The sequence below is a fragment of the Oreochromis niloticus genome, linkage group LG1 (genome assembly GCF_001858045.2).
Source record: "Oreochromis niloticus isolate F11D_XX linkage group LG1, O_niloticus_UMD_NMBU, whole genome shotgun sequence".
Lineage (NCBI taxonomy): Eukaryota > Metazoa > Chordata > Actinopteri > Cichliformes > Cichlidae > Oreochromis > Oreochromis niloticus.
This window is the reverse complement of record NC_031965.2, coordinates 37,376,946-37,390,991: the sequence shown is the minus strand read 5'-3', so window position 1 is coordinate 37,390,991 and position 14,046 is coordinate 37,376,946. Positions and strand designations below refer to the sequence as shown.

General features: G+C 40.7%; 1 protein-coding gene and 1 long non-coding RNA gene across 2 annotated transcripts in view; both read right to left on the bottom strand.

The window, feature by feature from the left end:
- Positions 1–587: 587 nt before the first annotated feature.
- On the bottom strand, positions 588–3,007 carry LOC112847185 (uncharacterized). Its single transcript, XR_003220587.1, has 2 exons — positions 2,239–3,007; positions 588–1,015 (listed from the first exon to the last, which is right to left on the bottom strand). It is a non-coding gene; the product is annotated as an uncharacterized LOC112847185 (long non-coding RNA).
- Positions 3,008–6,311: 3,304 nt separating this feature from the next.
- The window catches only part of hsd11b2 (hydroxysteroid (11-beta) dehydrogenase 2), a 20,070-nt gene continuing 12,335 nt past the window's right edge, over positions 6,312–14,046 (bottom strand). The window contains 3 exon segments of the mRNA NM_001279757.1: positions 6,312–9,061; positions 11,488–11,625; positions 12,733–12,918. Coding sequence (NP_001266686.1) covers positions 8,658–9,061; positions 11,488–11,625; positions 12,733–12,918 — 728 coding nt within the window. The 3' untranslated portion in view covers positions 6,312–8,657.

Below are 14,046 nucleotides of genomic sequence, written 5' to 3'. Positions count from 1 at the left end.
TTTCGGGTGAGCCCGTTGTGAAACCTAGCCCCACCCTGTCATACTGAGGTCAAAAGGCCCAGGATGTGAGTGGGCGTCAAGGCGTCTGTGAAGTGAAAACCATTTCAGGTGACTACATCGTGGAGCTCATTGAGAAAAGGCCAAGGGTTTGCAGCACTGTCAACAAAGCAAAGGGTGGCAACTTTCAGGAATCTAAAAAACATATTTAGAGTTATTTATCAATTTTTTCTTTGCTACATAATTCCGTATATCTTGCTTCATATATTTGATATCTTCACTATGTATCTACAATGTAGAAATCAATAAAAATAAACAAAAAAAAATAAATAAAATAAAATGAGAAGGTGTGTCCAAACTGTTGACTGGTCTGGCTCCTTGGAAGCAAAAGATAAAGAAGTGAGGTGTGGCTCAAGAGTTTTACACAGTACTTCACTTCTTTAACTTAAGATCAGGTGGTTAGCTTGAGTAATTACATACATTTCATAGTCATACACAAAGACAAATGTAAGAGGATGTGCATAGAAATAAAGCAGGGATGTTTGATGTTCCACATGTCTCTCGTGGTTAACGGCTCGTTATTTTAAACATTTTAAATGAGAAGCAGTGATGTCTGAAGCTGCTCTCTGCTTATTTGCCTCTTAAATTGAACATGACCTCTCACTTTGCATAGTGGTGAGGATTCGGGCCACCAGTCAGACGTTTGGAGGCCCAGATTGAGCCAGACTGTGGGTGATCCCCTCTGTTTATCAGATCATAGATTTAAAGTTTTAGTTCCTCATTAAAATGCCTTCATTAGTGGAGACAAAGCAGGAATGACAGAGGGTTGCAGTCCTGGCAGAATGGATGGACAAGGTCAGCCTGACCTGGACACGGCCTTGATGTTACCTCATCAGTGATTTATGCAGGAGTTCATGCTCTGGATTTATCAGCAGGAAATCAGTTCTAACTGGACAAACCCTCCACTCTCAGCAGTCTGTCAGGAGTTTAAGAGCTGAAGCGAAATCACCTTATCAGCCTAGAGGAGAGAAAGGCCTATTTAATAGGGCTGCAGGTCAGACTGAGGAGGTGGTAAGCTTACAAAGCTTACAAAAGAGCCATTTAGCAAAAATAAATAAAAAGAGAACACAGTGCAGAGGACAGCATACGGTTTCCCTGGTATGCAGGAGCTGGTTTAATGTGTGCAGTGTAAAAACTAAAAAAACTTAAGGGATGAATATCAGAAATACAAAGTGAAATGTGGCTACAGGTTTTGAGAGTCCAACTCCTTCTTCTTCTGTTGCTCACAAGAAACCAAAAGTCTAGAAATTCCTCATTCTCACTTCATGTGTTTGAACATGTGTGCTGCTCTTACAGCCTGGGCTCTGCTGGTTTCGGTGCTTCAGCAGATCGTAAACCTGCAGCAGCGATTCTTTGCTAAAAATCTGGATTTGGATCATCACCGATGTGTTGGACTGGGCTGAGGTGATAACATGGCGCAGAAAAGTTAGACAAATATTACTGTCAGCGCCGTCAAACACATACTACGGTTCATTTGATGTCACGGTAGATCTTTTGCCGTAGATGAAAAAAACATTAGGTGGTTGTGTAAAATGTTAATAATGGCAGAATTCAGCTGTTTACAAATCCTTTACATGTGATTTGTATGTGTAAAAGGACCTTGACCCTTCCTGCTGACTCTGGAAAAGTACAGTTTTAATTCTTTTAGACCTGAGTGCAGCATTTGACACTGTTGATCACACAATCCTTTTAAACCGCTTGAAGAGGTTTTGGTCTACAATGGTTTGCATCTTACTTAGACAGCAGAACATACTCCGTGATGCAGGGTAACAAATACTCTTCCCCGTGCTGCAGGGGGGCCTCTGTCAGTGCGCCCCAGGGCAGCTGTGGCTACAATGTAGCTTGCCATCACCAGTGTGTGTGTGAATGGGTGGATGACTGAATGTAGTGTAAAGTGCTTTGGGGTCCATAGGGACTAAGTAAAGCACTATACAAATACAGGCCATTTTTTTTTTATCAACACCTTTATTTCATCACGTCTTGATTACTGTAACTCTCTCTATTTAGGTGTCTGTCAGTCAAGCCGGTCCCGCCTCAACTTGCTCAAAATGCAGCTGCAAGGCTCCTGACGTTGGTTGCCAGTTAAATACAGAATTGATTTATAAGTTTCATTATTTGTTTTTAAAGCCCTCCATGGCTTGGCTCCAGGTTACATTTCAGATCTCCTTAGCCTGCACCTACCCACTCGAGCTCTGCGTTCCTCCAGTCAGATGCTTTTATTGGTTCCACCCTCCCATTTAAAATCTAGAGGTGACAGGACTTTCTCCATTGTCGCTCTGAGACTCTGCAGCAGTCTTCCCTCTTTTATGTACATTACATATTTGCATCAATATGTTACACTGCTGAAATGATCGGCCAACTCATCTCCCGTGCAACATATTTATTTTTACAGAAAACTGTAAAGACAGAAAAATGTGACATTAATCAGTTCTTTCGGCGCGCGGGCCGTACGCTACCTACACTACTTCTTCTAGTGTAGCTAACATTACTTTATACAAGTAATACAAGTACAAGTATACAGTTTAATATTCACATGCACCAATTTTATAAACTGCTTAGATCACAGAAATACATCTTACTGTATGCACAAGCACCATGGTGAACTCTCATTACAGTTTTATCTTGTTTTTACTACTGTTTTAATCTATTTATGAACCTGGCTTATTAGCTGTATTTATTCAACATTCACTCTTCACTAACTAAACATCCAGCAATTTACATTTTTTCTTATTGTGCAAAACATATATCTTGTGGCTTTAACCCCCAAAATGCCTGTATGGAAATTACAGACTTTCGGTACAGTCTAACAACTGGACCAACTTGGAAATTAGCTCTCTAGCTTAACATTCGCCACAAACAAGACATTTATCATTAATCGCCACTGCTGTCTGTCACTTTTATAACATCTGTTTTATATTATCAACCACCCAGCTTACCTGTAAAGACAGAAAAATATAACATTAATCAGTTCTTTCGGCGCTGCCTCTTCACCACTGACACTACTTCTTCTAGTGTAGCGTCAGCTACCGATGCGTACAAGACTGAGCGCCCTCTGCTGGTGGAACTTATACAACAGTAAAACTGACATTACAGTGGACTTACTAAAAGAAAGTGTCTTTGAGCATAAAATAAAATGGGGGGCTACTATTTTCATGGTCTATCTTTAACATAGTTCCACATATATGTATGTGCATATGTACGTGTACATATACCTGTATACACAAGTGTAAAAGTCTGCGGATGCTTTGTAATGTCAGAGTTAGTGTCACTTACCTGGATGCTGGTCATTCCTGTGAATCATAAGCCACAGTTTCATGCTCTGTTTGCCGTCTCGCTTCATCTGCCTGCCCTCCTGCCACCATCGTCCCGGATCATTGGATCACCCAGGCTGGACTCCCTGCTCAAGTTCACGCCATGTGGGTACTCACCCGTACCTTTCCAACTCCCCCCACGTCGTTCTCCACCTCCAGAAAAGTAAGCCTTGGAAATATCACACGTTCCCTTTATCTTCAATCACCTCTCCCAGTATAACTCTGACATCTCTCTTGCAGTGACTCTAATTCTCGTCTCACAAACCACGACCTTCTCCCTGACTCTTCCTCAGGCTGACGTCCATGTACCTCACCTTCAAGTATAGTTTGTCGTTGTTTGTAAATAAAGTTTGCTTAGAAAACTTTCTCTCGCCTACGCCGCCGTAACGGTTTTTTGTAGAAAGCCAAACCTTTTGTCCCAGACGATATGTGACCAAGGACATCCAGGTGAGGAGAGCTAACAACTTTGTTTTGGGCACAGACAGGGGAGGCAGACATAGTCACGGACATCTTTTTCAGAGTGGGCCACCGGAACAGATGATGGAGAAATGAAGTAGGATGACTCATACCTGGGTGGCAGGAGAATTTGAGGATGACCTATGACCGACAAACAGCTGGTTAGGAGGGCCGCCGCCAGGGTCGGGGTCATCCTGCGGGGCGTTCCGCACCAGGGACTCAATCTCCCAGGTAAGTGAACCAACTGTACAGGTAGGAGGCAGCATGGTGGATTCTGACATTTCATTAATTCAATTCAATTCAATTCAATTTTATTTATATAGCGCCAAATCACAACAAAAGTCGCCTCAAGGCGCTTTATATTGTACAGTAGATAGCACAATAATAAATACAGAGAAAAACCCAACAATCATATGACCCCCTATGAGCAAGCACTTTGGCGACAGTGGGAAGGAAAAACTCCCTTTTAACAGGAAGAAACCTCCGGCAGAACCAGGCTCAGGGAGGGGCGGGGCCATCTGCTGCGACCGGTTGGGGTGAAAGAAGGAAAACAGGATGAAAGACATGCTGTGAAAGAGAGACAGAGATTAATAACAGATATGATTCGATGCAGAGAGGTCTATTAGCACATAGTGAGTGAGAAAGGTGACTGGAAGGGAAAAACTCAATGCATCATGGGAATCCCCGGCAGCCTACGTCTATTGCAGCATAACTAAGGGAGGATTCAGGGTCACCTGGTCCAGCCCTAACTATATGCTTTAGCAAAAAGGAAAGTTTTAAGCCTAATCTTGAAAGTAGAGATAGTGTCTGTCTCCCGAATCCAAACTGGAAGTTGGTTCCACAGAAGAGGGGCCTGAAAACTGAAGGCTCTGCCTCCCATTCTACTTTTAAATACTCTAGGAACAACAAGTAGGCCTGCAGTGCAAGAGCGAAGTGCTCTAATAGGGTGATATGGTACTACAAGGTCATTAAGATAAGATGGGGCCTGATTATTTAAGACCTTGTATGTGAGGAGCAGGATTTTGAAATCAATTCTGGATTTAACAGGAAGCCAATGAAGGGAAGCCAAAACAGGAGAAATATGCTCTCTCTTTCAGAACATTAGAACAGCGTTTCCAAACATATTTTGCATTAGAAAAATCACAAGGCACAGCACCAAACAAAAATGTCACAAAACGTGTATTTATTGAAATCTAATGAAAATCTACTCTCAGTGTACTTACTGTGAAACCTGGGCCTGTTTAGTAGAACACAAAGCTGATATTCTTGCAGGAATTAAAGAAAGACGATCACAAGCTTCCTCAACAGAGTCTCTCTCCTGTTTTTGTCATTATAGGAGTCATGCTTGAAAAGCCCATCTCGCATAGATAGATTGCAGAGAACTGAAATGGCTTTGTTTGCCAGAATAAGGAACTCCTTTGCAGCAGTCAGCCAAAAACTGACTGCTACTTCGAACCACGGCACACCTGATGGTTTCTCACGGCATACATGTGTCCCACGGCACAGTGGTTGGGTGTTTCATCATGTACATCGCTAAAAGATTTATAAATCTGTGTACATAAGGAGCAACCTCTTAACGGCTGTGAACTGGGGGTACTGTCATAAGAACAGACAGGACACTGCACTGGAAAAATGGTCCAAAAAACCTCATACATTAATATTTCTAGGCTGAATAGTGCGTGATATATATATATATATATATATATATATGTATATATATATATATATGGGTATTTTCTACAGAAGTAACCTGAAATATTGAGAACTTTGTTTTATTAAAACAGACTGATTAGTATAAAATGCACTCTCCTGTGAGTTTTTTAATCTTTTGCAACACATGAAATTTTAACACATTAATTTTTAGCAATTTGCACCATCTTCTATTGCTTACTGAGGTTCTGGTCACAGGGGCACCAGACTGAGCAGAGAACTCCAGGTTTCCCTCATACAGGTCACCTCTTTCAGCTCTTCCGGCATTCTTGACATGGTGAGATGTTATGAAGTGGTGATCTGAGGACTTGGTGTTGTTGAGTTTCCTGCACTCCTTCTTTTTAGGAATGTATCAGACTGTTGACTTGAACACACCTAAATTTTTTTGCTATCTCTCTGATAGCTTTATTTAGTTTTGTCAGCCTAATGATGACCTCCTACACGTGCATCAGTGATATGAAGTTCAACTTCAAATAAACCCTAGATATTTATCACCTTAATTTGTCATGAAATAATGAGTGAACAGACCACGAAACTGCCTGTCAGCCAATTGTCCAATTAATTTTGAGGCTTTAAAATGGGAGACAACAGTTCATGCAATACTTTTGTCAAACTCTTGAGTTGAAGCTATAGTCTGCACTTCAGTCAGATCTACTGTGTACAGAGGAAAAACCACAACAAGTCACTCTAAGTAGCACTTTTTATATATACTGTTCTAATGGGGATATCTTCATATTTCTACCACAAATTTCACAAATCGCCACAAAGGAAGAAAAGTCTGAAAAGCCAACTTTATTTCTATTACAGAATCAACCAAGTGAACATTTTACATCGTGTTTTTTTGTTGTTTTCTTAAAAATATTTTATAAAAAGAAACAAAGTCACAATTTGAGTGGTGATAAAAGAAAAGATGCCATAAATAGTTTGATTCAAAATGGGCTGAGAAACAAAACAAACACACAAACAGACAGAACAAAAAACACAGAATAAAACAGAACACAAAAACATGGGGATGTTTTTGGAGGTGAGTCTGATGAGAGACAGGCTGTTTCCAAAGACCACAGAAACACAACACACTGAACATGTGCACAAAAGTTTGTTTTTTAACTACGTAGTGTCCGCATGACTCATAGCAACACCCCAGCATATAATACCATATCTGCTCTGTACATGTGTTGTAAAAAAGTTTTGAGGTTTCAGTTGTTGCATTCACAACAACAACAAAAAAACTGCTACATGATTTATTGATCCATGTTTATACATTTAATCAAAGAGACAATGATGACACAGGTTGAAGAAACAAAGATCCTGAAGATGAAGTCAGTGTTTAGTGAGAGAAACCAGCAGGCTATCCTGCGAGAAAACAGCACATTTGTTTCTAGTTTCCATGAGAATAACAGAAACGTGTCTGTGGCTCACTGTCAAGAACCAAAATGTAGCTGGATCATCTGGATTTCAGAGGCCAAAAAGATCAAAATTAAGTTTAAGCTGAAATATCTACATTCATCACCAGAGTTAGTTGTGCTTTTATTTTGAAGGCGAAGTCTGATAACCACGTTTGGTGCTGATGAGCAAACTCCTCAAGCCAAAATCAGATATTAAAGTCACTGTGTTTTGGTTTTGCATATAAAATAAAACCAGAATGCATCAAACTGAAAGTGTGCTTTTGTTTTGAAATTATTCTGGCTCAATTTGCTTCCTGCAGAAAATACACGGACCCCAGAGATCACAAGTGTAAGTAAAGTCTTTAGATACCTGAAGAAGAATATGTTTCTATCTCTGTCGCAGGTGGATGGACGTAGCACTGCAGCAGCTCATTTCACTGTTTGTTCCCTTTTTACTCCTTTTTTCTTTTGTTCTTTCACAGAAGGCCAAACATTTTAGCTAAAATTAGACAAAAGTTTCATTCAGTATTTCTACAAACTGTTATTTAATGCAAAAATCCCAAATGATTTCTGACTGTGCCATGACTAACGATTCATGTATGTAATGAATTTACTGTGACGCAGTTCTTTGTGCCTCACTAAAAACGTGTTTATGACTTTGAAGCGATGAAACATCAGGAAGTATAAATAAGGGCCTGCAAATAATCAAATCTGCTTCTAATGAGGGCCTCTGACTTGTTGTCAGTTGACTCTGTTGAGCAAAGCCACAGTATTCAGCAGGTGCGTTCTCATTCCACTATTTTCTGTACTGAATATAAACGTTGAGCTGGCTGGACGTGATTTGAGTTACAGACCTGAGGTTTCCCTTAGATTTTTAACTTTAACTTTGTAACTTGCTGCTTTAAGATGCTCACAGGTGCCTCGACTTAGCTGCAATGTTGCTCTGGCCCGGACACAAATGTCAGATTTGGCTCTTTGTTTTGTGCGTTAATTTTGGCTGAACGTCAGGTTCAGGTAGCAGCATCAGTCGAATCAGTGTGGGGCCAGACCTGACATCTGGAGATGGACCAGACCAGTGTTTGATTTGTTAAGCTCCAGAGCGATAGTCAGTAAAAGCTCCTTTAGACAGCAAGAAAACTGTTGTTGCCGGGGTTTTGAGAACTTATAATAATCTGCAGTCTTTGAATCAGGCATATAATTTGATTCAAAATGGGACCAGTCAAGCTGAGTCAGTAGATTTTATGTCAAGAATGACATTGACTGCTGATGGGTTGATTGCAGTCCTCTGATAAAAAATTAACTTTTTATTATGATTATGAAGCTAGATAATTTAATATGATCTAGGTGATATAAACTGGTATCTTTCTGCAAATGATATTTTTGTATGGCTGTGCTGGTGCTGGTTTAATGAGCTGCTGCAGTGTTTGCTTCCACCTGCAAAGCTGCTTTCTATGTGATAAAGGCACATGACATCAGTGTGAACCTTCCGGTGTTTATACAGTACAGCTGACAGAGGTGAAGGTGTCCCGTGATCGGCCTGTGGCTGCATCTGCCAAACCCCCCCCTCTGACCTCCCTGTGCAGGCCAGACTTTACAGAGACAAACAGAAACCATTTTGGTGCATCACTATGTTCCCTTCAACAGTTTAAAAAAACATAAAACGACAGGGTACAGCTCTATGAGTGTGTTACAGAAGTGGTCCTCTAGCTGCAGGATAATACCATCTGTGTTGACTGTCTCACATCTGCTGTAGCTTCTCCTCATTGTTGTTGTTATGAAGGCTGAGGTTCACATCGAAGGCTGACTGCTTCCTCAGAGCGCGCGGGATCACATTCTTCTTCAAAAACCTTTTCTTTAGAAAGCGGTTGCTGATGCTGTAAGGAAAGTAGCTGTGGATGAAGTACATGAGGCTCAAGCCAGAGCCTGCAAAGTAACGCGGCTGAGGCTGCGGTGCCAGCAGCGCCTGCACAATGGTGTCAACAACAGGCTGGAGGTTGGTGGTGGTGTGTTTGGCAAAGCTCTGGAACAGATCCTTGGTCTCGGTCACGTACTCCTCACCGTAGTCCTCAAGCAGCGCCGGGGACAGATTCTGCAGCAGATGCTTGTGCTGCTTCTCCCAGTAGGCGGAGTTACTGGACTGAGCTGCAGACAGAAGAGGGCAGTGTTACCATAGCAACAACAATGACACCAAACTCCAACATTGCTTGCTTTTTAACTTCAACATTTAAAGTGAAGATCCATTTTAGGCCTTCGGTGTGTAGTCTTTAGGTTTAGAATTAGCTTCTCTGTTTCACATGCAGGTTTTATTTCAGCAAAAGGGACGGCTGTAGCTGCCTGCACAGAATCTGCAGCTTCTGACACTTCACTCCTCTGCCTCACCGTGAGCGTTGACTCAGCTGCGGACACGCTGTTTAACTGTTGAACGTGGTGTCAGCAGGTCTTTGGAAAGTTCAAGTTTAAGAGTGGGATTAGAAGCTTAAATGCAAACCTGTTTCTTCAGGATTAAAGAGTAAACAGATGGAAAGTGTGCCAGCTCGGTGTTTAAATCCCTGTCATCACCACAGCCGGCGTGACGGGAACTCCTCTCTGTGGTTCTTTTGCTGTCCTATGTTTTCCTGTTTGAAGCTGCTGTTTGCTTTTATTGTTTTTGTGAGGACCCAGGAGGACTAGAATAGTTTTGGGCAGTGGTTTTTATTACAGCTGAGTGCAAGTAGACATTTAAAAGCTTTTGTTTTCACTGTTTAAAGATTGTCTTTTACCTTGAGACCAATAAGAAACACATTTCACTCTAATGTGTGATAATAAAGTGTAGAAAAGTAATTTAGATTTTAGGGTTAAAGCTGACCCCATCACTGCCTGGCAAACACTGGTAAGCTATTAACAAGGGGTTTTCCTGGAGGAGAATAACTTTCTTTTACTGCAGTCTTCACTGATTTGTAAAGACAGCTAATCACACTGTTTTTCAAATCATGTAAATAATGAAAAAATAATCAGCTTTTGTGTGGTTTAGATCAATATTAACAGTCCTACTAGCAGCATTTAAATATTTAATTTTTATTGTCCAAAACGTCACTTTCTATGCTGATGACACCATTATGCACAACAAGTTGCAACTTGCTTTTTGCTACTGCCAAACAGTTTATTTAAGATTTGTCAATTTCTATAGAAGCATACAAAGAACACAAGATATTTTATGCTTTTCAAATGTGAAATGTGAAAATAGCTTTGGCATAACATTGAATTAGATCCCTTTACAAAGTCATTAAGACTTCTAAAGATTAGAAAGTGTAATTTATTTGCATGGAGAAATGCGTCTATTGGTTGATGCTCAGGTGTTTATTTTCTCCCAGTTTCTGCAATTATGCATCTCAGGTTACAACAGACTCCAAGTCAGAAGAGAATAATGCACTGATAGTATAATATACTCTATTGCACAGTCAGGACTTTTAATACTTCAAGCACTTTTTATTGCCAGCACTTTAATGTATTACTGCTAATTTTCCTAAAGTAAATTATGCAAGTACTTATTCCATCACTGGCCCCTGGTTGTAAGTTGGATATTGTCTCTACATTTCAACATAATCAAGTTGTTGAGTTGTTATTTTGATCTGTCTCCTGAGCACAGCAACTGCAGGACAAAGTGAATTACTGAGGCATGCTCCCTCCCTCCCTCTAATCATATCCATCCATCCCCGAAGAGTTTCGAAATCACAAGTCAGCACTGAGTGTGTGTGTGAAAACAGATGGTCCATGAGCGTACTTTCCTCAGCAGGAGGGCTGTCATTGTGTTTGACATGAGGCCAAACCACAGTGTACAACTCCTGCAGGATGAGGAGTGCAGTTTATTCCTGATGGATCGGAATTAATAAAGATCTTAAGCTTATTTCTACATCTCACCTCAGCACTTGTCGAGCCATTCATCACAACTTGTCACCTTCTCTGGAAGGTTTGGCAGCCAAACAAATGTTTTCATATTCCACTCATCACTTTTACTTTTTGAACCAGAATGTGGAACAGTTTTAAAAATTGTTTTACTTTAGTTTTTTACACATTTCTTGGTCTGTCAATATTACAGAATATTATTTGATATGAATATGAAGTGATGTGAATAGTACGAGTTGGTTTGAAAACAGGGAATAAATCTAATTCTCTTGTTGCTACCATTAAATGAAGCTATTAAAAATACTACAGTTGAACTTAAAAAAGTGTCAAATAAAGTTGTTTCTTTTAGTTTCCCATGTCTAGTTTTATAAGGCAATAATAACAGATTTATTTAGTTTGATTAAAGCTTCTAACTGGAAAATGAAAATATTAATATTGGATGACCGTTGATTGAGCCTTGTGGAACTCCTACATCTTATCACATTTCATATAAGAATAACAATTTGTTTCCATCGACTATTGTTCCTTAGTTGGTCCGAATACCAGCAAATAATTCATGCAGGTTTTTAATTGACTGAATCCAACCAATGACCCAACTACTCTGTTTGACCTCAAATCTCTGCTCATCCCTCTGTAAACTGTGGAAGCTGAGATGAGTTGAGGTGTCCAGAGTTTGGTACTGGTACCTGTCCTGTATGATGATGGCAGGATGGTGGACACTTGAACTCCCCAGGGCTCCAGCTCGTGTCTCAGAGTCTCAGTGACGAGGTTCAGAGCTGCTTTAGATGCTCCATACGCTGCCAGGCAGGGAAATGGCTGGTCACCTAAAAGCACGGGTAAAGCGTCAGCATGACCTCTTTCATGTAGTAAGATAAAGGCTAGATACCCCACAAAAGAATTGGTCATTTTTTTCTTTGTTTGTTCTGCTGCTGTGCAGCTGCCTTCACCCACAGAACCAGACCAAATGAGCCCTAAAGTGCTTTCTTTCCTTTCTGTTTTTTTAATCTTTACTTGAACTAACTTGTGCAGGTTAATTTTTCAGAGTATTCATCCACTGGTGCACAACACCTACACTTACTCAGGTACTAAGTTCAGAAACCCCCCCCGGCTTTTCTCAGAACAGCGCTCATAAGACATAATAAACAAACCATCAAAGTAACTTGTGATTCAAGTTACAGATCTACCAGAAGAAAAACAAAAAACTGGGTTTTGCTTCTGTGTTGTGGTCAAAGAACCGCATCAGTTCACTTCGCTGGATCCAGCTGGACTAAAAATTTGACATAAACTACTAAACTAACAAAATGTAACTAGTGGATTTTTTATTAAACTAAATCAACAAGATGCAAAAAGCTGATCAGGGAAGAAATTCTTAAATAAATTTGTACATTATGGCCAGAATTAACTATAACATTTCTTCCCTATGCGCAGTAGTAAACATAGCCAAATTAGCTTTGTTATAACAGCATATATTAGTCTCATTAAGTCCACTCTTGGATATCCTGGTTATTCATTTCTGTGTTAGATGTAACAATGTGAGTCTAAGAAAGAGAACGATATTTATCTTCTGCAGATGTGTTTAGTGGTTTTAGGGCCCAGAGCATGAACTGTTCCCTTTCCACCTCACCACATACAGAGAAAATGTTAAACTCTGTCTTACAGTCTAACCCACAGCAGATGTCAGTGGAAGCTGCTGAGCTCATTAACTGCACCCGGGGATGAACCTTTCTGATTGATTTGGTTGCACTGTGGTGTTTTGGCATGATGACAGAGTCGAGTTGGACAAACAGACGGCCGGCAGCAGCGCTGTTTGTTTGCTTTGGCTGTTTGAAGGCAACAGCCAGTTCAAGTGTGGCTCACTCACTTTGGAGCACTCAAGATTTATTACAGCATCTTTGTGTGTGTGTGTGTGTGTGAACGTCTCAGACACACACCGGCGGGACTGGAGATGGTCACAATGCGTCCCTTGGCCTGACGCAGCAGCGGCAAGAAGGCCTTGGTGATGCTCAGCGTGCCGAAGAAGTTGACCTCCATGCACCCACGGTAGTTGGACATCAGCGACAGCTCGACGTCTCCGAAGTTCACGCACACGCCGGCGTTATTCACCAAAGCCCACAGACCTGCCGGAGACAAACACACGCACGGCAGAGGTTAGGAAATGTGGTGTGTTGACACAGACACATGAAAGCAATAACGGTTAAACCGATGGCGTGTGTGCCAGAGGACAACAAAAAGGCCAATTTAATATTTATTGACATGACAGGATGCATTTAATTAATTACAGCATTTTGGTTTTGATTGTGAAAAATCTTTTTTAGGAGATGCTGACCTTCTGCTGTTTGCTTTATCTCACACACATCTACTTTAGTACTATTTATTACTGCTTAAGTGAAACTTAGAGGTACTTGCACTCCAAGTATTTGATGCTATTTTGTATTTTACACATATATTTGTGCACAAATACTGATGGAACGTGAACCATTCTAAGGGTTTTAGTTTTAATTATTGAGCTGACTAACAGAACTTTAGAATTTAAATCTATCTTCTGTACCTTACCTTTGAAGAATTTGGGTATATTTGAATAAATAAGTCATTACTTTTCTCATGATGGACTATGTTTCCTCTGTGGTGGGAGTCTGAGTGCTTTTGATTGATCTCTTGGATTCACAGCGAACATGTGGAGGCCCGGAGTGTTTTCTCAGAACATTTATGTAACATTTGTTCCGCAGACCCTCAGACTGCCAACACATTCAGCTGTAGTACGCCATCAACTCTCTCTCTCACTCTGCTTGTGTAAATAAGCCTCACTCGTCTTCATCTGAGGTGGCTGTCCCAGAATCACAGTGTTTGTTTCGGGGGCCGCTGTGGGAACTTTGTTTAGGTCTGAGCTGATGAACGATAAGCAGGCAAACAACATGCCAAACTTTGACTCTGGGTCAGCAGTAAAAAGGTCAAACATAAAGTTTCCAAACAAGAAGGCAGCAGTTCATGTTCTGTGAACTGGAACTGGAGCTGACCTTCTAATAAAACTAACATTGTGAAACCGAAGCTTGAAATAAGCCGCGGTAAAGAATTTTATTGTAAAAGGGAACCTTAATGTGTCTTTGTGGTCATTAATGAACACTTATTACCACTTTAAGAGTCCTTATGTAAGGCAGACATCCCCACAGAGCCCTCTCTTGGAGTGATCTTTGGGTTCTCTCCCTGGTCAAGGACCATCTTGCTCAATTACTAATTTTGTCTGATAG